Here is a 25,474-nt window from a genome sequence, read left to right on the forward strand (position 1 = left end):
CTGCCACCACTGAAAACAGCTCTAGCTCAGGGTGGACAATTATTTGGACTGGAGGGCCACACAGGAAGTTTTGATGAGCTGTTGGACCAGGTCAGCACCCACCTCCCCCACAACTCACCAAAACTCCCTATGGGGCTTTGGGTGGAGAGCAGTGTTCAGGAGTGAGGCAGGCATGATCCACTCCCTGCACACCCTGCTTTGTGGTGGAAGTGGAAGGGGGTGGTATACAGAGAAGGCTTGGGGGGGGGAAGCTGCATGGGAGCCAGCCAGGGATGAAGGGAGGAGGAGAGCATATGCAGCAGAGCTTGCCTGGTTGGCGGCTGCCCCTGCAATACTCCACATGGGGCTGAGCCCTGCCTGGGGCAGCATACACTGTACTCCCACCCACACCCATCAGCCCCAGGCCTCAGCCAGCACACAGCTTCTGGGGGGTGCTGTTCGCAGTGTGGCTACAGCTAGTTAGGACTGCATTGTCACCAGGAGGGAGGGGGAGCACAGCAACACCTGGCCAGTGGCAACCACACCAGGAACAGCCCCATTGGAAGGCTACACAGTGGTTCAGGCCAGGGAGTCTCTTTGGCTCCTCTTGCCTCCAGCTGAGGCTGGTGCTCCTGCTACACTGTTCTGGGTAATGGGAAGCTTCAGCTGGGTGGCTCCTGCCCAGGTGTGGAGCTGTGGTGGTGAGCAGTCATCTGCAGGCAAGTGGGGTGGGTGGAAAGTGGCTGGGAGCTAGTCAGAGCACCACACACAGGGTAGAAGCCACCCAGCAAAACCCAGATCCCCACCCCCCAAACCAGCAGGGCAAGGGCAAGAGAAGCAAAACAGCATAGGCCAGCAAACAGCTTCCAGTGGGGCTGCAGCTGGCTGTGTACTGCTGTGCTCCCTATGCCTCCTGCAGCCACTCCTCCTCCTCCTCTTCCTGCCCCTGCTGCGTGGCTTGGGGCAGGGAAGCAGACAAGCATCTGGCCACCTGCAGCCACACTGTGAACAGTCCTGCCAGAAGCTGCACTACCCAGTCCAGGGCTGGGGCAAGGGTGGTGCAGGCTGCCCCCACAGGAGCGGGTAAGGCTCAGCCCTATGTGGGGGCAGCCACAGGCTGGATCCAACCAGTTAGCCAGCTGGATCTGGCTCCATCCTCTTGGGACCACCCTGCAGGGAGTCAAGGCTACTGTGAGAATCCCCTCAGCGGCCTCTTCTCCAGACTAAATCAGCACAGCGCCCCCAGCCTCTCCTGTGCCCCAACCCGTTTTCACTGAACTACACCTGTCTATGTACCGGAGCCCTCCCAGTGCCCAAACGCCAAGGCCTGAGAGCAGGTACAGGACGGACCTAAACCAGACCCAACTGCGGAACATAATCCACAAAACCAACGCCCACAGCATAACACACTCTACAGCCCTTTTAGCCGGAGGGAGCGAGAGCCAATCATCACCCACGCTCTTTGAAGGGCGGCAGCAGCAGCCAATCCGCGCCCTCCTTCCGCCTCCCGGAGGACTCAACAACCAATCCCTGCCCTCGCTTGGTCTCCCTGAAGGATTGCTACCCACGCAGCATCGCCCTCTCTCCGCCTCCCTGGAGCGGCAGCGAATCCCCGTCCTCTCCGGAGCCCGGCAGCAGCCAATCCCGGCCCTCTCTCCTCCTCCTCGAAGAATACCACCCACCCAGCCTCGGCCGCTCCCCGACTCCCTGAAGGACAGTCGCGGCAGCCAATGCCCGCTCGCCTCCGCCTTTGTGGAAGGATGCCACTGCTCCTTGGACGACCCAATCCCCTTCTTCTCCCCGCCTCCCGGAAGACGCGGGCAGCCAATCCCTCCTCCCCCCCCCCCCCCCCTCCCGGGGGGACCCCGCCAGCAGCACCTTCCGGTAGCACAGACGCCCCCATAGGCGGCCTTGTTTCCCTCGTCCCTCCCCCCCGCCGCCCGTTACTCCCCCGCCTCGCTTGACGGCAGCATCGCGAAGTGGCGCGCTGCCGCTTTGCGGCCTGGCTCCGGAGCGGGGCGGCGCGGGAGCTGAATGCCCGGCGGCGGGGGCAGCCCGGCGCCCTGCTCGCAGCTGGGCGCGGAGGCGGCGCCCGGGGAAGCGGCGGCGGCCGCGGGCGGCGGCAGGATGAGCTTGTCGCCGAAGGAACTGTCGAGCCTGCTGAGCATCGTGTCGGAGGAGGCGGGCGGCAGCTCGTTCGAGGGGCTCTCGGGCGCCTTCCACCACTACTTCGGCAAGGCCGAGCACTTCCGCCTGGGCTCGGCGCTTGTGCTGCTGCTCCAGCAGCCCGACCTGCTGCCCAGCCCGCCGCAGCGCCTCACCGCGCTCTACCTACTCTGGGAGATGTACCGCACCGAGCCGCTGGCCGCCAACCCCTTTGCCGCCGTCTTCGCGCACCTGCTCAACCCCGCGCCCGAGCGTGGCGGCGAGGCCGAGCGCACCCCGCTCTCCGGTACCAAGACCGGCCCCATCCCCTTTTCCCCCTGCTCTGGCACCGCCTTCCTCCTCCCGGGCTGGGGGCGGGGCTGGGACTCAGGCTGGTCTCAAAGGTATTCCAGACACTTGCTTTCAATGGGACCAGGACCGGCCCCATCCCCCTTTTCTCCCTGCTGCAGCACCACCACCTTTCTCCTCCCAGACTGGGAGTGGGGCAGGCCTTGGCATCCCCTTCTAGGATTGGGCTCAGCCCGAGCACCCTATCCCCTGCTCTAGTGCTGCCTGTTGCTGGTTCCAACCCCCACCCCTAGCATTTCAGCCACCTTCTCCCACTGGGACCAGGACTAGCCCCCGTCTCCTCCTGCTCCAGCCGCTGTGCGTCTTCTCTGGGACTGGAGATGGTCCTGGCAGCCATCCTATCCTCTTCTCCCCTCCCCCTCAACTCTTCAGCCACTGATTCCCACTAGGATTACAATTGTTGCACTGAGATGAGAAGCACCACAGCTATGGGTTTCTATTTGAAATTTATGGGCATGTCTCCATGAGCAAAAATGTGCATTTCCCCAGGGACCCATAGCAGCACTGCCACTGCTGGTTGTCCCCTGGCATGCCCCTAGACATACAGCAAATTGCCCCAGGTGGGGTAGGGGAAGCTGGGGCTGGCCCCAGCAATCTTACCTGGGGTGCTGGGTAGGGAGCTCCAGCAGCAGTCTGGGCACGCAGAGCTTGGCCAGCAACTGGAGTGTGGCTCTGGCTGGCCAGACTCCAGTATCTGGTAGGCCACATGTGCCACGCCACTGTTTTTTGGTGCAGCTTTCTTTGGTACCAGGACTTCCCAGTGTCTCATTTTGCTGCTGTGCTGCATTTTGTGGCATGTAGATTACCATGCACTGCATGCATGTTGCAGTGTTTGAGGCTCTGTAAACTGCACGTTCCCACTTGGGATGTGGCCTCTGGATTTATCTTGAGTGGTTTGTAAACCTAATAGTGCTGATGTTGCAGGGCACCATGCACCATCCTTGAAAGGATCTCAACGCATCCCAGGTTGAGAATCATTAACAGACCAATAATTGATAGTTGGTTGGCTTGTTAACCAAAAGCCCTTTTCAGGGGCTCAAGCCTGCCTACACCAGTGATACTTTTAAATATTGCTGTTTTTTTCACTGGCTGAGTAACCTGCCTTCAGCTCTTGAATGAACAAATGTATTTTTGTTTTTTTATAGTATGCTTTTAATACCCAAATGAGCTGTTTCATAGAAATAAAAAATGTAGGGCTGGAAAAAGGACCTCTGGAGGTCATCTAGTCTAAACCTTTGCCTGAGGCAGGATCATCCTTATTCAAACCATCCTATACAAATCCATTGCCTAACACAGATTTATTTCAGAAAGTGCTGTCTTCAAAATGATTAGGATGCTTAACCACATTTAATGCATTATATGAAAACTATTCATAACAATTTTGCAGCTGTCACCTGGCCCTGCCAATGGTAAGTCTGTGCAGTGGCAGTCGGTGGAGAGCGCTGCTTTTCAGAGGGCATGCGAATTTCTTGTGTCGCATCCCTCCCCAGCTGCGGACTTCACAAATTAATTTCAGGTTGCTTACCAGTACAGCAGTGATCTGTGTGACTACTGGGAATGCTGTCTGGTTGGCATGCCCTTCAGTAAAGAGTGTTTGTAATATGCTTCATGGTCATAAAATGTTTTTCATATATTCTTAATTTACTTCAAATGGTTTCTAGGCTACCAAAGCTACCAGGTTTCCACTAAGTCATTACCATACAAGTCATTAGTAATGCAAGCCATTTTAATTTTCAGAGCACAATTGGGGTCCTCTTAAAAAATGATGGTCCCTGTTTTAGAAATAAAAATAGGTTGTTGAGCATTATTAGGACCCCTCCCCCCATTTAATATATTAAACTACAGATATTGCAGTGACTAACTCTTTCTGTTGTTTAGGCTAGTGATAAGCCATTAGGAAATCTTAAATCCAGACAAATGGACATGCTCAAAACCAGAATAAAAACATTGCCTGTCCACTAATTTTATCCTGTGACTGTGTTTTAAGAGCCTGTTTTCAGTATTGTCGTGTATCTCGGAAGTATTTGATTCAATTGAATTAACATAATGGCACAACTCGGGTATCTTAGTGGTAGCTCGATTCATGCCTTTAATATTAGTGTTGCTTTTCCTATATGAAGTTTACCAAAGGGAGAATATTATTTGCTGTTGTACAGTAAGTGAGGAGAACTCTTTTATATTTTTTCTTTTCCTGTTTGGTTTTTCCCACAGGTTTCTTACCTCCCATAACTCCCTCAGAAAAATTCTTTCTTTCCCAACTGATGTTGGCACCACCTAGGGAACTCTTCAAAAAGACTCCTCGTCAGATTGCCTCACTGGATGTAGGAAGCATGGCCCAGTCGGTAGATATAAGTGGACTTCAGCTAGCACTAGCAGGTAAGAAACAAACTGTTTTAGCCATGCCCTGGCTATTTAAGAACTGATTTATGTTTTTTGCCACATGTTAATTAAATAAGGTTTTGTGTTAAAATGGATAGAGCTACAATTCTGAGTAATACAAACTTCAGATATGAAGCATCTTTTAGGGTGTTGCTATGTCTAAAGAACCAGTTTTATATTTGGATTGTTCTTGTTTCTTAGGTCAGGGAGAACTTTTATAGAACACAAAAGCCTTTACATTTGATACTTTGTTTCTACTGTCACAACATTTTTTTTCATTTCTTTCCAGTGTTGCAGATATCGGTGAATGTATGATAATTATAAGAAATGCTTAGAGTTATGACCAAAGCTATAATTGCTGCTTCAATCAAATGTTTGCTTTTATAAAAGTGATATTTCAGTTCTTATTAATGGTTCACTGTTGGGAAAGCTTACTTGGTTGCTTGTATCATTAAAACGTTAAGAGTGATGGTTATGTATGACTTGGGAAGATAAGGGGCGTCTAAGGGGTTTTAGAAGAAGCTTGGGACATCTAGATCAGTGATGCTCACCTTTCTGGCCCTGCAGGCCAAATGGGTGACATGGGGCTGGTGTGCAGCCCCCCCCTACTGCCAGCAAATTTTCAGATTCATGTGCTGAATTGTATGGCCCTGTGAGCTGGATCTGGCTCAGAGGCTGGAGGTTGAGCACTACTGTCTAGATTGATATTGGTGATCATTTCATTTCAGAGCCCTTCCCTCTGAGGACTACCTTAATTGGATTTTACTGAATATCTTTTGTGAATGCTGAATTTTGTTTTGTTCTCTCCCCCCCTGCCCCCCCCCAAGCTATTGTGAGTGCCTAAACTTAATTAAACCTTTAAATAGGCTGGCTTTTTATAAGGGCTGAATATACCTGCCCTTCAAAAATTAGTTCTCATTAAAAAATTTGCCAGGTGGGGACCCCAGAAACAAGTGTTGTACAAAATGGCATCTTGAAAAGTAACTATGTTAATCAATATGTAGTGGTTACCAAAATAAATAAAGGAGCATAATTAACTTGGCTGTATAAACCAAATTAGTTGCATCAAGACCTGATGAAAACTCATGCATGGACTTTAGAATTCCTCTCTGATTTGATAGTTTCTCACAGTTTGTCTCGTTTCTGGAATAAAAGTCTGACATCTCTACGCGTCATCTTAAGGCAACTCCTCTTCTCATCACTAGGAGATGAAGTTTGGTTTTCCTGCTTCTTCATTACTATGCCATTTTTCTAAAACTAATTGTTCAATCCACAAAATATAAATACTGCAAACAAAGGTTTAAACTTAAAAACTATTAATGTGTGAGCTCTAAGTCTTGATGGCCTTTGTAAAGATGTTGTCCCTGAAATAGATGGTTGGACTGGTCAAAATAAGATGGCTTGTACCTGTTCTAGAGTGTACCTATTCAAATGCATGCTTTTTTGATCACTTAAAAATTTTCCATTAGAACAGGGATCCTGAGCTTTGAAGCTCGTAAGGGAAGGATAGTATCTCCTGTTTTCTAATATCTGGTCCAAGGCATACTTTGAGTTAGACTCAGAAGTTCAATATGAATAATTTGACATGTAACCATGATTCTTTTTTGAAGAGCAGGATATTAGAGATAATTGAGTGTTAGACCTTTGTGGAACCTTTTTTTTTCCTGGTTTGGTCTTAAGGTGAAGCTGGTGCGTACAGAATAACTTAAAAATGTAAGCTGTTTGTTTCTTCAATTCTGCATTTCTCTACTCAGTGATTCTGACAAAAATGTCTTCAAATGATTGTGCGAAAAAGGCAGTATTTTGCCAGAATATTTCCATATTTCAGATTTATTTATATGACAAAACTAGTTTGGATTTAAGGGTAGCTGGCTGGTAGCAAAAGCTGAATTTTCCAGTACAATACAGCATCCTCCTTGAGGAATCCAAAGAAGTTTCCTGTAACTTACAAATAGGGGGAAAATGGCACTGCAGTAGATCTCCAGTAACTGTTTACTTTTAAATAGCTTTAAGTGGCGTGGTGCAAGGAGCTTGCCTTCTTTCTCCTATATAAAGTCATCTTATTGAAGCTCCTGATATGGATTTATGTATATCTAATCCCAAGGGACTGACCTGGCCCCGGTCCTATAATTTGTCATTTAAAATTAGACCATTGTGTCCATTTAAACGTCACAAAGTTAAGGCTCTGTGAGAGAGCCAGCGTGGTTGTTTGTGTTAACTGAATTGCAGGATCAGGGCCTTGTAGACTTTGCCCATTTACTAAATCTGAGGCTGCTTGGAAATTGATGGATTGCAAAGCAAATGGGTTGTAGTTGATCAGGTGTGGACTAAGTTCCAGACTACAGTGCTATTAAGCTGAAATGATGCACCAAATGCAGTTGAGGTTTAGAAGCTATATTTGGCTTGGATTAATTATATATTAATTAAATTATATTAATTAATTAAATATATATTAAAAATATTCCAAAATCCTTTTTCCCTCCCAGGACAGAGGGGAAACATTTTGTTTTTACTTTCTTTTACTTAAACAGTTTACAAGATTTATTTTTTTTTGATTTGGAATTTTTTTTTCAGTCAAGCATCTTGGAAAATGCTAAAGAAGCAATTAGGTATGCATTATGCATTCTTGAGGGGGGAAGAAAACCTAATAAGCAGATAGTCTCAGTGAAATTAAATAGTCAGGTAAAATAAAGTAAAATAAAAATACTTGGTAAATTTAATGGTTTGGGATTTCTCCTTTGCTTTCATGGCAAAAGGTGGATTCCTGCCCTTGTGCCATCCATAGAAAACAAGCCTGAAATGTTCCCAAGAGAGGCCGCAGTTAAAGGAGAGAATTGTTTTTGACCAGGTATTTAACATTTTGACAAAAGCTTTGTTTAGAATCCCGAACACCAGATAATTAGGGTCCTATCACATGTAGCTGGAAGGTAAACTCCTGCACACAGAGCTGTGCTTAGTATGTAACCTACCAAGTTCTAAGACAATTAAGTTGGCTGAAGGTAGAGGCAGAAGACATGCTCATTAATCTTTTTATTAAAAAACCGAAGTAGTAGTTTAAATTAAAACTGGGGACTCTTTGAGGCCAAAACATTAGCTGTCGTAACTTTTATTTCAGGCTTCTAATTCACTTGCATCAGAATTGTGGAGCACTGCTTGTGGAAAAAAAACTTCAAAAAGAGTGAAAGCTCCCTAGGTAACTGAATACAATGGCCAATTTAGATTCTGTCTCTGAGCAGAACTTTAACTATGTTTTAGTTGGGCTCAGATCCACAAAGGGGATTCAGTATGATAATACTGAGGATCCCTGTACTGTGCTCCACAAGTAGAATTTAGAACCCCAAGTTATGTGCTGAGGTTCCTATTCAGCAACTATTTTATGGAAGGTAGTGCACTTGAATAGAGGATGCTCTGAGTAGCTAGTAGGAAATGTTAAAGAGGCACCTTTCTATTTCATAGATTTCATAGACATTAGGGCTGGAAAGGACCTCGAAGATCATCAAGTCCAGCCCCCTGTCCAGGGGCAGGAAGTCAGCTAGGGTCAGAGGATCCCAGCAAGATAAGCATCCAAGCATTTCTTGAATTAATCCAAAGTAGGTGCCTGCATCACTTCTGGAGGGAGTCTATTCCAAGTCTTGGGGGCTTAGACCATAAATAAATTTTTCCTTATGTCCAGCCTAAAATGGTCTTGTGAGAGTTTATGACCATTGGCCCTTGTTTTACCTTGGGGCGCTTTGGTGAAAAGACATTCTCCCAGATCTTGATGTACACCGCTTATGTACTTATAAGCAGCCACCAGGTCCCCCCGAGCCTGCATTTTTCCAGGCTGAAGGGTCCCATAACTCTCAGCTTGTCTTTATACGGCCTATTCTCTTGCTCTCTGATCATGCATGTGGCTCTCCTCTGGACTCTCTCAAGCTTCTTGACATCCTTCTTGAATTGCAGAGCCCAGAATTTGATGCAGTACTCCAGCTGCGGCCTCACCAAGGCTGAGTACAGCGAGAGGATTGCATCCTGAGATTTGCTTGAGAAGCATCTATAGATGCAAGCCAGGGTTTTGTTAGTTTTACCAGATGCAACGTCGCATTGGCGTGACCCCCAAGTGTCTTTCAGCAGTGGTGCTAGGAAGCATAGCACTGCCGAGCCTGTGCTATTAGACGCAAGTCATTTGCAAGTCTGAGATTTGCATGCCCAAACCGTCTAGCATGTAAGTACCTACATTGTCTCTATGGTCAGAGCAGGAGGGAATGGTCATATTGGGGCCCATGTTTTATATAATAACATAGGGTAGAAATGGATGTTTCCTCATATAGTATTTGTGCTGCCATAAGACATCTTAAAGTGGTGCAAATGGCAAGCAAATAGACATCCCTACCCTTTGTTGCACCACATCTCAGGATGCCTCTGTAAGCAGGGAAGGTTAGGGTTCCCTGCTTATGGAGACTTTCCCCCGGGATCTCCAGTGGCGCATTCCCATAAATGGGGAAATCCTTTACAGGTTCTAGCGATGTCTGTTTTTACCATTACCGTGTCGAGCAAAACATTTATAGAGTAAGAGGGTGGTTGAGAAGGAGTATGGTTGTGACCTCGGGATGAGGACAATGTAGGGACTGCTAGTTGGTTCAATAAAAGATGTTGCCCACAAACACTCTTACTTCATGTAGGTACTACGTATGCATTTTTGTCATTAAGGAATCATTGGATAAAATATTCACGCTTCACTGGGGAATAAAACTCGGGACTCTGATGCTGCATCAAGTGCTCTTAACACCGGCCTTCAGATTTTCATCGTGCAGGGAAAAAAAATCCGCATCACACTTATAGACTCAGCAGTGCTATGCTTGCTGGAACCAAAACTGAGAGAGACTTGGGGGTCATGATTGACAACAAGATGAACACGTGTTGTCAGTGTGATACTGCAGCTGGCAAAGCAAACAGAACTCTAGCTTGCATCTCAAGCAAGACCCAGGACGTCATCCTCCTGCTGTATTGGGATTTGGTGAGGCTGCAGCTAGAGTACTGCATCCAATTCTGGGCTCCGCAGTTTAGGAAGGATGTGGAGGAGCTTGAAAGAGTCTGGAGGAGAGCCACGTGCCTGATCAGAGGGCAAGAGAACAGGCCTTATGAAGACAGGCTGCAAGCTATGGGACTCCTTAGCCTGGAGAAGTGCAGGCTCAGGGGTGACTTGGTGGCAGCCTATAAGTACATAAAGGGTGTGCATCAGGATCTTGGTGAACTCCTGTTCACCAGAGCACCCCAAGGGATGACAAGGTCCAATGTCACAAACTCCTGCAAGACCATTTTAGGCTGAACATAATGAAAAACTTCTTTACTGTCTGAGCCCCCAAGACCTGGAATAGACTGCCCCCAGAGGTGGTGCAAGCACCTTCTCTGGACACTTTTAAGAAACATTTGGATGCTTATCTTGCTGGGATCCTTTGACCCTAGCTGACTTCCTGCCGCTTAGGCAGGGGGCTGGACCCAATTTCACAAGATCACTTCTAGCCCTAATTTCTATGAAATCTCTTTGTTCCCATGAATCTTGCATTTTTGGCTGTACAGTGGTCATGTCAACAAGAGGAGCAAAAGGTGACCTGTCCCAATGTACTCTCTAGGAAGGGAGAGCGCAAATGTGAGCATGAGTCCCCTCAGGCAGCAGAAGACCTAGCATGTAGTCCAACCCTTAGGCTAAAATGTAAAATGTGGACTTTTCGAGCCCTGTTTGGAATGGAAGCATTCCTACCTGCTTGGCTTTTGGTTGAGCTCGGTGCCATCAGTGTGTTAAGCATGCCTTCCTTTCCCCCACCCCTTTTTGGCACCCACAGACTTACCAGCTCTAAGCTTCCAGGCAATGGATTGGTATTGGCTGATATATCAGCCATCAGTACTGGCCCAGAAAATCTTCATTGGTACACACCTATCATAAATTGTCTTTACTTTTTAGCCAGTTCTTCAATAACCTGAGTATTTATTGAATTTAGTAACATTACATAACTTGTTTCTTATGTTGTATAAATTAGTTTTTAAATAGGCTGACCATACATCCCAGTTTGTCTGGGACAGTCCCAGATTTCATAGGCCATCCTGGCTGATAGGTGAAAGTTGAAACAAAAGTCCTGAAATTGGCTGCTGTAGGCAGAGGCGTGGGGTGCAGTTTGGTGCGGAGGCAGAGGAGCAGCGTGAAGCAGGTGGGCAGGGCAGGCACCATTGCTGCCACCCACACATCTGGCCTGGCTCCTCTAGAACAGTAGCTGGAGGCAGGGGGCAGGCTGGGCTGGGCACTGCTCCAGCCTGCCTGTTTGCCTTGCTCCTGTGCAACAGCAGCAGCAGTGGTGCCTGCCTGCCACACTGTGCTGCTCTGCCTCCCTGACTGACTGCACCCCATGTCCCTGCCCCATCTGCCTCTGCCAGTAGCAGCACTGCTGGGGGCGTGGAAAGGGATGGGGATGGGAATGGACTGATGAACACCATGTCCCAGATGTCCTGGTTACTATAATATGGTTACTTTACCTTTTAAAAGAACACTGGGCTTCCAAGAAATTCTTACTTCTTGTTGTCCAGATACTGCAACTGGAACTGAACCTGAAATCATTTAACTGTTGAGCACTAAGACACTTGTTTTGCTTCATGGGGAGATGGTGGGGAGGAGAAATAACATAGTCTTGATAGCAGATGGGGAAGTAGCTTATACAATGCTACCAGAATGTGGTATATGCTATGAAAAAACTTGGACTTTTGATTTAGTTTCACATATGGTTCTCTATAGATTCTGAAAGTGTGCATTTTTTTTTCATACAATATGAGGGGAAAAAAATGCTTGGAAAACCACAAATTGGCATCTGGTCTGACAAGAAGTAGTGTCTGACATTGCTTATAATTGATCTTTTGAAGTTGACTAGAACAGGGGTTCTGACTCTCCCCATAGTCCAGATTTGTGTTAGAATAGTCTCACAAACTCTTATTCATAATTGTTGCACCTCTCCCATTTGAAATTATGTAATGTCTTTGTGACAACAACAGCAGTTTTTTATGTGGAGAATATTGAAGAACTGTTTGTCTATACTTCCAGCTGCTGCACAAGGAGGGCTAACCAGCCAACATCCTTGCATCTGAGTGCTTGCTCCAGGGACCCCCCAAATTTAAAACCCTAAGAGATTTCATGTTAACACTTTCTGGTTTAAGGCAGTGCTGTTGAAAAGCTCGGATTGCCTCACTACTTTTAGTATTCCTGACACTTCTGTTTTGACTTTATACTCTAACACTCCCAACTGAAAACTGTTTTTCAGAGCGTCAGTCTGAGTTGCCAACACAAAGCAAAGCCAGCTTCCCCAGCATTCTCAGCGATCCTGACCCAGATTCCTCAAATTCTGGGTTTGACAGCTCTGTTGCCTCGCAGATCACAGAAGCTTTAGTGAGTGGACCAAAACCACCTATAGAAAGTATGTATCATTGTTTGAATGTCAGATTTCTATAACCTCTAGTATAGTTATTTGATTGTGTTGTCTCAGATTGTCAATCTTTAGAGTGACTTACTGAGCAAGACTTGGCATTGCAGCTTGGGTATTATTGGGGCACCAAATAGGTCTGTGTTTTGTTGCAGGTTTACAGTTGTCTGCAAATAAGAGGTCTATGGATAATCTCATCTAATTACTTCATACTTTGAATGTGGAAGATTATTTCTAGATTTCAAAGGGAGAAGATTCTTTGCTAGGTGGTTCATCTTAGTGCAGGTGAAAACACAGCTTTTTTTTCATTGGTCACTCACTGCAGATCACCCTCCAAAATGCAATTCAAGTTTATGAATTATGGTTGGTGTACATGTGCCCCAGACACAAAACTAGATTCTTTGGCTATCAGTTCTGTTAGAGCCAGGTATGCATGGCTAATCTCTTCCTGTTCCTGTTCAGGTTGAAATGGCATTCACCTTCCCTCTTATTTCCTGTGGTGTCAAGATGGAACCTATAAATGTCCAATTGGCTAGACTCTACTGTTCTCTAATTCTTTCAGTCTTCCAAATTCTGTAATCATCCATGTCTTGTGTTGTCTCTGTAATCAGCCCTGCCATTTAAATAGTCTTAAGTGTGTTTCCCTTTCTGGAGGATCTCTACTTGACTTCAAGGAGAATATATACATTTCCTGTACAGTCCACGCATGGTGCTATAGAGAGACCAGGCAGAGGTCAGCCATCCCGTGAGGACTGATAATGGTCCATTCCAGTCTAGTTGTTTCATGGGCCATCTATAGCAGGATTCATCAGATGTCTCTTGTGCCTGCTGACCAGTTAGACTTATATTTGGGATCTCAGCATGGTCCTTCTGCAGGTTATTGAACCTTCCTTCAGGCTTTTACCAGCATTCCTTATTCTGCTTTTCTAACAAGGTAATCATGCTAGTTGCCATTATATCGCTTGGGAAGGTTGCTCATGTTCAAGCCCTCCTGGCTGGAATTCATCATTCCTTAGGGGCATGCTGGTGATAAAGCTGAATTCCAGGTTCATTCCTAAAGTAATTCCAGAATTCCTTCTGAACTAATCAGTCACCTCAGTAGTCTCCTTGCAACAACATGCTGCTTCTCCAGAGTTTATTCTTTCACAGCTTTATCTTGCAAAGAGGTTGGGACCTCTTTGTGAACATATCAGGTGCCTGGAAAGCCCAGGTGATCTGATGCCAGTAACTTTCCAAGTGGATCATTCAGTGCCCCTTCACTTGCTACCAAGGATCTGAGCCCCCCTCTATTTAGGCATGCACCACTAGAGCATAAGCAACTTTGTTGGCTTGCTACTGAAATATACCAATTCTTGAGATATGTAAAGCATCCTTGCAAAGCAGATCTTGACATTCATTAAACACTATGCTCTTAACATTGCAGAAAATACCAAATTTAGAAGAACATTATTGCAGTCCTTACCTATCTGACCAGCTGTGCATCCTCATTCCATTTTCTAGAGGATGCTACAAGTAGGATTTGTGCTGCTTGCATGTTACTTGACATAGTAACGCTGGTTCCTCAGGGTGTTGCAGTTCATGGATTCCAAAACCTATTCTCCATCCCTGCTTTTTGGAATCCCTAGGTCTCAGGGAATTCAGACTGAAGGAACCAAGGGAGGGTCAAGGCAGCTTAACCCTTCGTGCCATTGTACAAAAGCATAAGGACCAGGATGGACCCTGCTAACTAACAGAAATTAGCCTTGTTTGCATGTGCTCTGTTTGCTCCTTTTGCAGGATCTGCCCCAGCTAACAGATCCCAATGAACCTCAGTGGTGCTGGTGATTTGATAGTAGCTTGCCATTCAAATTGAATCCCAGAGCATTGTCAGGCAGGTGTGTGTGACCAGCTGTCATGACTACATGTGTGTGGGGTGGGGAAAGGACCATTTACAGCATGGATATATTCACCCTTTTTAAATAAAGTTATTTTAGCCAAGTTCTAAAACAATTCACCTCTTTAGTCTTTTCTCTAGAGGAAATCTTTACAAAACTGTCTTCCAGGTCACTTTCGACCAGAATTTATCCGGCCACCACCTCCACTCCATATTTGTGAGGATGAACTGGCTTGGCTAAACCCAATAGAGCCAGATCATACAATTCAATGGGATAAGTCGATGTGCGTTAAAAACAGCACTGGAGTAGAAATCAAAAGAATCATGGCTAAGGCTTTCAAAAGTCCCTTGTCTTCTCCACAGCAAACACAGGTGTGTATCATGTTCAGGTGTCTTCCTGTCTAATCCTTCCTGTGACTGTATCTTTGTATCTGAATTCTGGGATTTTTAGTATTTTTTTTTTTTTCCACTTGCTTCTAGGCAGATAATAAAAATATATGAAAAACTTGATGGGGAATGATGGGTGGAGATGGCAAATAACTGCCAGCTGAACAAAGGCTAAACTATATACTAAGTAGCATCATCAGTCTTTCCCTGATTAGAAAACAGCAATAATGCTGTTTTACGTTGGGTCAAGCCTTTCAATAGGATGGTTATTTAGAATCACCAAGGGCTTAATCTTACCAGTATTATTGACAGTTACTGCTGATTTGCATCCACTAACCTTGGTGATGCATAAGGAAGATGTTCACCATACAGCTTGTAGACTAACTAAATAACACAGCATAAGCTTTTGTGAACTTGAGCTCACTACTTCAGATGCTGTTCATCAGCAAGTGCAAATTTGCAGGAGTGTCTTTTTTTTTAGCTGTAAGGTACAACTCCACCCTGCCTTCTGCCTGACTTCAGAGAGGCTAACTACCTCTCTCCACACAGCTGTCCCTTTCTGTATAAGACAACTTATCAAAGTTACTTTTAGCAGCTCAGGGAGCTTGCTATATGATTTGGAGAGGAAGTAAAACACTTTGATGCAAAAGAAAAATAATGTTTGGATGGTGTGGGTTGTATTTATTATTTTTATTATTATAATACAGGACTACTGTGTACCATACATTTCAAAACATAAAGGCTTTTTGTACTTGCCTGCCCTAGTATTGAAATATAAGAAAGCAGATCTAAAATGTATAAAGAGTATTTAATCCAACTGGCTAGTTATTTTCCTCTAGTTTAGACAGGTGGTTGTTTTGGGTTGGTTGGCTGTTTGTTTCAATATACGCACAAATTGGGTAGCTTTTTGTGTAAATAGTACTTTTGTGCAAGACAGAGCATGTTCAGAGACTCGTAACAAAATCGAGGCCTGGCTTCTGTTGCAAGTCACTGGGTCAGCTGAGTCCCAGTTCTGCATGGTGTGGTTATATACATACCTGGATTCCTGCATGTATTCCTATTAAGTTTAGAGGAAGACACAGCAAATATAATTAGTGAATCTCTAATTACTGTTAGCCATCTGATTAGACTGGCTGGAAAGGGGGAATTGTACAGGGGTTCACAATTTTAAAGTATGATAGAACTATCTATGAAATCTAATAAAATATATACATATTAGTTGTTTTTATAGTTACTTCATAAAAAATAATTTACTGCCTTGGTATGTGTACTAACATTTCATTATTGCTAAATCTTCCTATCTTTTTTTCAAAATGTCACTATTTTGACGTTTAATCTTGTAAGGATTTTTAAATTTCTTGCTCATTATATTTTTGGCAGCCCAGATGTGTCTGGTCACCTTCCCAAAAGAAAAAGGGAAGGGAAAATCTTGGTTAAAAGCTAAAACCGTGTTAAACATAGAAAGATTGTAGGGATGGCATTAAATGGAAGGAATTGAAGTAAAGATTTAGCAAAACCTTAAGAAAAAAGCATTGGGGTACACAGCCTGTAATCAGTCCAACAGTTTCTAGCTGACCTACTCCAAATACCATTTGGTCACTACAGTTTGAGTTAAACTTAATTTTTTTCTCTCCTTGTAGCTTCTCGGAGAATTGGAAAAAGACCCGAAGCTAGTTTACCACATTGGCCTCACTCCTGCAAAGCTGCCTGACCTAGTGGAAAATAATCCTTTAGTTGCTATAGAAATGTTGCTCAAATTAATGCAGTCCAGTCAGATAACAGAGTATTTTTCTGTTTTGGTCAACATGGACATGTCATTACATTCAATGGAAGTTGTAAATCGGTAAGCGTTTTTCATCCAATCTATTCATGAGACCTTGCATTTAGAATACTCTTAAAAGGGCTCCTCTAAAAGGAAATGAAAGCAGAATCTTTGTCAGTGTATGGTGTTTGATTAATCATGGCTTTATCCACAATAATTCAGTAGCCTATGAAAGATGGTTAGTTTCCTTTTGCCCCGAGGCCAGAAAAAAGCATCAAGAATTGAGGAAATGATTAATTGTCAATCATTGAAAGGTTGGCCTGAGAGTTTGTTCTTGGGCACAAATCAGGTGTTAAATTAGTCTTCCCAGCCCTTCAACACAAAACATGTCACTAACTGGAAGGGGGCTGTGTTAACCTGCCTGAGAACCCAGCTGAATTTATAGAAGCAGATTCACTAACAGGGAAATGAAGTGGTCTTGAATTGCCTGGCCTCTTGCCAAGAGTTCTTTGTTTCTATACTTGGAAATAGATGCATGCCAAGAGGCTGGGAAATCTTTGAGTTCAGTGATATGAAGAGTATAATTTCTAACCAGTTCAAATAAATAAAAACACTTGCATGAAATGTCTCTAAAACAAATAAAGGCACTGTTTTATAGAAAATTTGCAGCTTGTCTTAAAACAAGGCTATCTGTAGTTGTGGCTTTGAATTTCATGCATGAAACTTCTCTGCTGTTTTGTCCTCCAGACCAGCATTTCACAGCCTGTGTGGTCCGTGACCCAAAAGTGGGTCACATGAATATATGAAAGGGTTGCGAAGAAAAATGGATTAACAGACTTTAAAAATGGATTCTCCTTTAAAAGAGAAAAATGTGGGAAACTGGCTTTTCCCTCAAAGGCTAGCAGAGTTCCAGGTTGCAGGGGCTGCTTGGGGCTCCCAATGCCCTATGCTGGGGGGTGGGGTAGAGGTGGGGGGCTGCAGGTTGGGAGTAGAGAGGCATTGGGTCAGGGCTGGCCATTGATGTTCTACAAATGGGTCTGAGTACAAAACAGGTTGAGAACCACTGCTCCAGACTTTGAAGTCAGTCTTCAAGTTTTACATCCCAGCTCTGACTATAAACATGTGTGTGTAAGTGACAGTTTCTTGTTCAAAACTAGTGTGATGCTCCACTGGAAGAGGTTCTGTTCCTTTGTGCTTTAAAGGAAAATAATGAAAAACAAAAGCAAGCTTAACAATGATAAACTTAGAACTCAGGGATCACCACCTGTGGCATGTGCCACAGATAACAAGAATAGCTTCTGCGTGTGGCACATTGGGGAGGCGGCAGGCAGTGCAGTGGCAGACAAGGCATGCAGTATGGGGGAGAGGTATGGAAAGTAGAGCTGCAGATCAAATGAGGAAAGGAGTTTGGAGTAGTACACAGCAAGGGTACAGAGCTGTATTTATGGCATATCTGCCAAAAAGATGGCCCTCCACTAATTTCACTTGGTTTCTATTTCCTATTTTATGTTGGCCTTGACAATGTATAAGACAATGTCATTGTATACCTAAGAGTAAGCATCCCTTGTTAACGACTCACTTCATCTCCACAGTCCTTTAAATCAAATTCCTGCGTGTTTGCTTGCTTCCTAATAGCTCTACCTAGCTCACAGAAGTAGCCTGAATTGCAGTCAGCCAGTTTTTGAATAACAGCACTCCAGTCCCCTTCCTATATCTGATCAGCATATTTTCTAACCCTCTCCATCCAACTCCCAACCCTACGCTCCCTGCCTTACCTGCCACCATGCTGCCTGTGCCTTTCCTGATCTGCCACATGTAGAATTCCCTTTCTGGTTTGGTAAATGCTGTGAATTAAATATTATTCATGAATCTGTTACAGAGTTGGATAAAGTAGTAGCATAAGGACTGAAATTTTAGGGTCTTTCAACTACTATGTTACCTTCCAGGTATTAGTTTCTCCCAATTAAGTTTTAGGTTGTGCTTGAAGCTGTCTAGAGCGGAGAAGTGGCACCATCTGCTCAACAAATCCATTAACTTGATGTGCATGGTAAAACGTAGCTGCACAGGGCTAACAGCAATTAAGACTAAGGAGCTAGGATCTATTTCAGCTTGTGTATCAGTAGTTCCAGTCAGCTATATGCAGTTATGATTTCATTGTGGTACACAGGTAGGCATGAAGGCATCATCTAATTAGCAGGATAGAATGTATTTTTGAGGGGTGGGGGATTGACTGCAAGAAGCAGGCTGAGGGTAAGATTGCAATACCAAAACTACTAATCCCTGACTAAGCACTTCCATAAAGGTGAATTTGTGGTCTCGTCTCACTTCCTCTCTCCCTTGCTGTATTCATATTTTCCTGCGCACAATAAACTACAAGTAGCATGCGAATCCCCTTGTTCCACAGTAGTGCCACTAGCAATAGAGGGGAAATCTAGTTTTGGGAGTTTCTGCACTAACTTGAAGTTTCTCTTGAATCATGAGTTTTACTTCTAAAAATGTGCTTACTGAACTGCAGACAGAATAGCACTACAGTTGTTTATGCCATTACAGACTTGCAGAGCAAAGCTCCATTGCATGTAACTGTTAAAAAAGAACTGACACACAGATGACAGTACTAAGAAGTTTGCTCACAACATATAAAAGCAAAGTAATATACATAAGTACTTCAGTTGCTTATAACTTTGATAAACTAGATACCTGAAGTTTTTCTTATGCAATTTGACTTTGTCTATACTACAGCTGACTGTCCTGGTATTAGATGACAAATTTTATTTAAGAGAGACTTCATTGCCCAAGTCAGTCTAGGCCACAGAAAAGCTTTGGAAGTCCATATACTGAGTTGGGTTTTGCATCGTGTTGTCATAGTAACCATTGCTTTAATGGATGAAGTCCAGCCACTTTCAGATGAGCTTAACTTTCCAGTGTGTCTATAAAGATTTTGGTGCTTTTTAATTCGCTCTTTCCTATCCACAGTTGCTTTGGGACTCGTATTTTTCCTGGATGTTGTTAAAACAAAACAAAACAAAAACTGGACTGGAAACCTGGACATGTGTCTAGGCTTGTCTAATTGGAGAAGAGAGACAGCAGTAGGCAATTGGCAGTAACAGTTCCTGTGGAATAAGATCACTTTTTGTCTAGTTTAGAATCTCATCCACTTAAACTGGACAAAACCACTCTCAGTGTAGTCTTCCAAAAGGGGAGTTACTGCCAAATAGTTTTATTTTACATTCATACACTAAGGTATTTTAGTATAATGTCCCTGTGTAGCCAAGCCTTTAGTCTCCACAGTAAAATGTTTTAAGGCCTTAAACTGAATTGTTCCAAACTCCTGTAGCTATGGGAGTTGCTCTGAATTTTTTGCTGCCTGTCGCTTTTTTTCTCCTAAATAGGACAGTAGTTGAACATTCCACTCTTTTTGCAATAGAAATGAATGGCGTCACAACTGCCTGATTTGATCTAATCTTGCTCAAGAAGGGAAACCAATGACTAGAAAAATCTCAAGCCAAAGCAGAGCTAGTCCAGATGTGTATGTCACAAGAAAAAGCTCCAGCTTCTAGACTAGCTATTTGAAGATGAAACTGTATGAAAGTGTGTATTTCAATACTTGCTGCTGTTACTAGAAGAAGCAACTTTAAGTTCTCTTCATCTGCATGCACGTTACCCATCATCTACCTTCTGTACTGCAGAAGCATCTCTAAGGAATACTGTGATGCATACTACTTAGCATAGGTTTCTTGCATGGTGTACAGTATTTATAGTATTTAAATAAAACCCATCTGTTTCTTGCATCTATGAAAACACCAAGTGGGCGTAACAGATGTTTGGACATGAGAAGAAATTAACTTTTTGTACATTTATTAATAGTACTTGGACTGACTTTCTGTTTATAAACTATTTGTTAACTTTTTATTTTGAACAGGCTTACTACAGCAGTTGATCTTCCTCCTGAATTTATTCATCTATACATCTCCAATTGCATATCTACATGTGAACAGATCAAGGACAAATATATGCAGGTGAGTGTTTGGTGTAGTGACTTCTTTCAGAAGAGAACTGAAGCTGTGTCTTGCACTATAAGTAAGGGAAGAGCAGGCATATTTAAGTACTGAAACTGGCAAGGTGTTCCAAGTGAACTCTATTCCTGACTTCATTTCATTTCAAAGAATGGCGGCCTAGGAAAAGGCAAACACTATACATTAAACAAGTGTTTCATATGGGTAAATATTCAAGTAATGTTTTGTCAGCACTTTTGAGTTAATGTTCTGTAAAATAGTTCCTTATTTTGTCATTAAGAAAGTACTTCAGGCACAGTTATGTCAAAGTTTGCTTAATACCCTGGTCTTCTCCAGGTATTAAACTCTTTGCTTGTTTGTCCTTGAGCTTTCAACTTCTGTTCTGCTTTGCCATTAGCATGAACTCATTACTAACATGAAGTAGTTGGTCATGGTAACTAAAATAAAGCATTCCATTTGAGAAGTTAGTAGCATGGAGTAGAAAGCACCTTGCATGTGTAAATCTTTTTAAGTAGCCTATGTGTTCAAGGTTCCTGATTTTCTTCTCAGCATGAGCATCCTGCAGTAATTTCACTTAAGGCTCTTATTTTTTCGAGTAATGTATAATTTTCCCTGAATATGCTGAAAATGCAGAGTTAGTTAGTGGGCGCATCTGCATGAGACACTTAATGCCCATTGGACTAAGTCTCTTGTGCATTACCACAGCTGGCAGAAACCATTCTAACATGCAGTAGGTTAGTCCAGTGAGCATTAAGCATCACACAAGTATTTGTGCTTATGTGTAGTAGTGCTGATTATGGCACATTGTTTAGTAATTACAGCACATTAATGAACATGTAGACATGCCCAGTTGTAAACTCTTATCCTGGTTGGACAAAGCAATTATCCCCTAGATAGTAACTCCCACAGCAGGAAGCCCTAGGTTCTAGTTTTAACTCCTAGGGCTGTCTCTGCACTCGGCAGGAATCTGGGTATAGCACATAAACACTATTGGTAGTTAGTGCTGGACCCTCGGGTCCCGTTACCCAAGGGTTGCCCACCTCCTTGAGCTTGTCAGGTTTCTTATTGTTTGTACTGTGCTCCAATGAATCTGAACTTTGTAGAGTGGCTTCATCTTACACTAGCCCTTAGTCTAGTGGTTAGTGTCTTCTCCAGGACATGGGTTTGTACTTTGTAAGTGCTAGACAAATGTTTTAAACATTGCACTCTGATACGAAAAGCAGGCACAATCACTAGTTCTGTTTGAAAATGCCTGTGTACTAAACTCCAGTGTTCCCTGAAGCATCTTTTGAGTGCCTACTGAATTGGATCCTTTTAAAGATTTAGGTACAGGGATCCTTAATGTGTGAATCCCAAGTGGCCTTAAGTTTAGGAAAGGCACTTAAATGCCCAGTATTTCCAAGATGGGAGTGCCTCCAGTCACGTTGGGGTTTTTTTGGCAAGCTACTAAAGGACTTGTGTGGAGCTCTTTTTTAACTGTTATCTTAAATGTAAAAGTCTGAAGTATTTTGTGACTCTACTATTCTTATGAATTTAGGGCACCTGTAGCAATATGGAAGAGATGGTCAGTTCCCTTCTACTTCTCAATGTTACAGGGAAATTAGCATGTCCAATTACAGCATTTATAGAGTGAGGCTGAATGGCTAGACCATAAATTTGAAGTAAAGGAGTAGGTTAACAGCTGCAGTTATTTTCTTGTTGCATAAATCACCTTTTAATTGAATTACCTGCACAAATTTTCTTCAGTTACTGAAATTAGACTGTTTCTTTTTTCAGAATCGCCTGGTACGTCTAGTTTGTGTCTTTCTTCAGTCTTTGATCCGAAACAAAATTATTAATGTACAGGACTTGTTTATAGAAGTACAAGCATTTTGTATTGAATTCAGCCGGATACGGGAAGCAGCTGGCCTTTTCAGGTTGCTGAAGACACTGGATACTGGGGAAAACCCCTCAGAGACCAAAGCTTCAAAGTAAGACCATGTACCAGCTGGATTGTATTCTGTATCAGTTTTTTTGTATAGTAACAGATCACTGGATTCTTTGGTTTATTATACTATAAATAGCATTTTATGCATTTAAACAAAGTAATAAATATTGCCTTTCTGATAGTAGGACATCCTGAATTTTTTTTAAGTATCGTCTACAGAAGGAATAATTTTATTACTTTATTGTAATTACTTAATTCAAGCAGATAGTATGCTTGGAGGGAACGAGTCATTAGCTTTTTCACCCTTCTGACTGCATTTATATTCTAGATCTTAATTTAGATTAAGCCTCAAATCCAGAAAGTTACTAAACTTATACAACATTCCCAGTTTTAAAGCTGTTGTTTTTCTCCAGACACAGAACAATGATTCATTAGACTTTAATAATCTGGGTAGAGACAGAACTTTGGGCCAGCTTCAGCAAGCAACAAACTGGCATCTGGGGTAGGAATAAAACAGAAGCTGCTTACAGACTATTTTGGTTGATATTAACTATTCAACACTGAATTTGAACCATGAAGTATTTGCCAGGATAGTATATTGTGTGCAGACCAGCAGTATATCATTTGAAGTAATTGTCACACACATTTGTAAGTCGATAAAGTCAGTTATCTTTCCAAAGGCCAGCAAAGCAATTCATAGTTCCCTCATCCCTAGGGTCCAATATAAAAAGCCTTATAGTGCAAATGGAGGCTGTGCTAGAAATTAAACCTAATGAAAATTGGTTTAAGTGGCAGGGGGGTTAAGTAGTAACATCTAAGTGAATGCCATTCATTCTGTAAGATAAAGGTATGCTGCAGGTCTCTTTTTAAAAAGAAAAAGAAACAAGTCTGTATTTCAAGGGCACTAAAAAGTTATCTGACTACAACAGTATCATCTCTAAACTATACTCAAATATACTTATTAGGTCTGTGTGAAATTGTCAGCTGTTTGTTTCAACACGGTTTCGACTCATTTTGAGGTTGAAACAGCAACACTGAAACGAAACAAAGGACATTGAAACTAGCCTCATTTTGTTTCGAGGCTGTCAAAACGTTTCGACCATAGTGCTGGACAGGAGTCAGCCCAGCTGGAGTGATTCCCCACCCTCAATTTGATCTAGTGAAACAGAGTCAAAACAACCTTACTGTTTCAATGAAGTAAAACACAACAGTTGTTTCAAATCAAAATGAAATTAGATACAAAATGCTGTTCTGTCCAAACCTCAAGGCGAAACAGAACGGTGCCATTTCACACAGCCCTAATACTTATACTTTCTCTCAATTCCAGCTTTATTGGACTTGCCAACTTGAAATATAGCAATGTTGTAAAATTTTAACCAGACTTAAGTGGTCAGTTCTACACTAATGCTACATGATTCTGCTTTTCTTTACAAGCACTAATTACACATAGAGGAAATCTGTAAGTCTGGCTGGTATTCAGTACAAAGAAATCAGTGTTCCTTTAAAACAAGTGATACCTGATTAAGGTCCATATATAAGCTAGGATCTTTGCCATCTGCTTTAATCATACAATAATGACCTAAATTGGACTTGTGCCCTTTTCTCCATTCTAGCTCTAGTGATGCAGGCAGCATGAAGTTAGTCCTTCTTACATGGGAAAGTTTTCCTACTCCTAGCATTTTAGTTGTGGACAGACATGCCATCCTTGCAGCACTTGTACCCAGATGGACTGCTTCAGCTTCACAATAGCTTCATGTAGCAGCAGAGAGCTGCAGCCTTGTCTGGAGAATGTTCTCTCTCAGCAACAGTCCTTGTTCTGGTTAGGGTTCCTTTTGGATTGCTTCTCCCATTTTGAACACTTCAGAAAGATGTATAGGTCTGTTTGGCTCAGCCCTTGAAGCACTTAGTTTTGCAGCTGGGACATAATAGATGAAGACAAAGGGATTTCCTACTGAAAATAAACACTGCTGTGGGCTTTTAGGGCAGTGGCTCTTAACATTTTATTTTTTTATCCTGCAGACAGGTGCAGGAGCAGGCGCCTCCCCTCCCAGGGCTACCCTAGCCCCCAGCTTTAACCCTGCACATAATCATTGACAGTGGAAACCGCTCCCTGGCCAGACAGATGGGGGAGACTGAGAAGGGGGCTCAAGCCGCAACCCAGTGGTTAGGAACCTGTTTCAGGTGATGGTTTCAAAACCACCTACTTGTACTATTTGGTACACAGGGGCCTGATTACATGCTAGCAATATGTTCTTCCTGTGGCTGTAACCAAGAGAGAATGTGCCATTTTCTATCCACAGAAAATATATATAATTTTTAACAAAATTCAGAGGCAAGGCATGCATTTTCTTTTGAGAGAGTCTTTCCTAGTGCAGAATAGGAAGCAACTGAAAGCTTCCTCACTAATTTGCCAATGCATCTGATTTAAATCCACCCAGAACAATTTGATTTAAAGAAACTGATCTCTTGTGGACTCAGGAAGACTTTCTGCCCTAAGCAACAGAAAAACAAGGAGGAGAAGAAAAATATAGCTGTAGCACTTTACAACTTGTACTTTAGTTTTTCATGAAGACGTCTCACAGCTGGGTTTGAGACCCAGATCTAAAGATGAAAGACCAGTAATAACATGCTAGGTACACTTACCTATCAGCATGCAAGCCATGGGTCAGTATTATATTCTTTAATTTACACTAGCAATTTAAGGTAAACAAAATGAGGACATATCAGCTCCATGTAAAGCAAATAAAAGATTAGTTATTATATAAACTTCAAGTAGTCTATTAAGGTTTTCTGGGAACATTGCATTTAATAAGTCATATAATTATGTAGATATATTGAGTTTGCTGACAATATCTCTTTAAATACACTTAGAAACCATGCATAATCTGGACACAGGTTAAGTATTCAATGAAAATAACTGGTCATTTTGACTGGCTCTGACATGAAGGCCATGTACATGCATTCAACTCATCTGAAGAGCAGAGATTGTGCTGATGCTGTGCAGCCAGGACAACCTCAAGTATACTTCTCTCTAATACTCTGCAGGTTCCCTCAGACAGAGTGTGGCAGCAGTGCTCAGAGTCAGCCTGTCTCTTGCTAAGGCACTTCTGGGTTATTTTTTCCTGGAGCAGCCACTTTTGCTCTGGGAGAAAAATCCTGAACATCTGTATACTTGTACTTTCTCCTGGGACAGCAGCA

At 43.2% G+C, this 25,474-nt stretch overlaps 1 protein-coding gene and 1 long non-coding RNA gene across 6 annotated transcripts in view; one reads left to right on the top strand and one right to left on the bottom strand.

The window, feature by feature from the left end:
* The first annotated feature begins 1,961 nt into the window (after positions 1–1,961).
* CNOT11 (CCR4-NOT transcription complex subunit 11) overlaps positions 1,962–25,474 on the top strand; it is a 48,879-nt gene continuing 25,366 nt past the window's right edge. For 2 of the 5 annotated variants that reach the window (XM_019529529.1, XM_019529528.1), the window contains exons 1-7: positions 1,965–2,431; positions 4,705–4,869; positions 12,156–12,308; positions 14,357–14,559; positions 16,215–16,417; positions 20,256–20,352; positions 22,126–22,319. In XM_019529529.1, coding sequence (XP_019385074.1) covers positions 2,014–2,431; positions 4,705–4,869; positions 12,156–12,308; positions 14,357–14,559; positions 16,215–16,417; positions 20,256–20,352; positions 22,126–22,319 — 1,433 coding nt within the window. In that variant the 5' untranslated portion in view covers positions 1,965–2,013. Of the gene's footprint in view, positions 2,432–4,704; positions 4,870–12,155; positions 12,309–14,356; positions 14,560–16,214; positions 16,418–20,255; positions 20,353–22,125; positions 22,320–25,474 lie in introns of all 5 variants that reach the window. The other 3 variants (XM_019529526.1, XM_019529530.1, XM_019529527.1) reach the window with 3 other exon arrangements.
* On the bottom strand, positions 7,626–20,249 carry LOC109306219. The gene is made up of 3 exons (XR_002099892.1): positions 19,740–20,249; positions 15,829–15,831; positions 7,626–7,636 (listed from the first exon to the last, which is right to left on the bottom strand). It is a non-coding gene; the product is annotated as an uncharacterized LOC109306219 (long non-coding RNA).

This window comes from Crocodylus porosus, unplaced genomic scaffold (assembly GCF_001723895.1).
Source record: "Crocodylus porosus isolate Cpor-Errol unplaced genomic scaffold, CroPor_comp1, whole genome shotgun sequence".
NCBI classification, from domain to species: Eukaryota; Metazoa; Chordata; order Crocodylia; family Crocodylidae; genus Crocodylus; species Crocodylus porosus.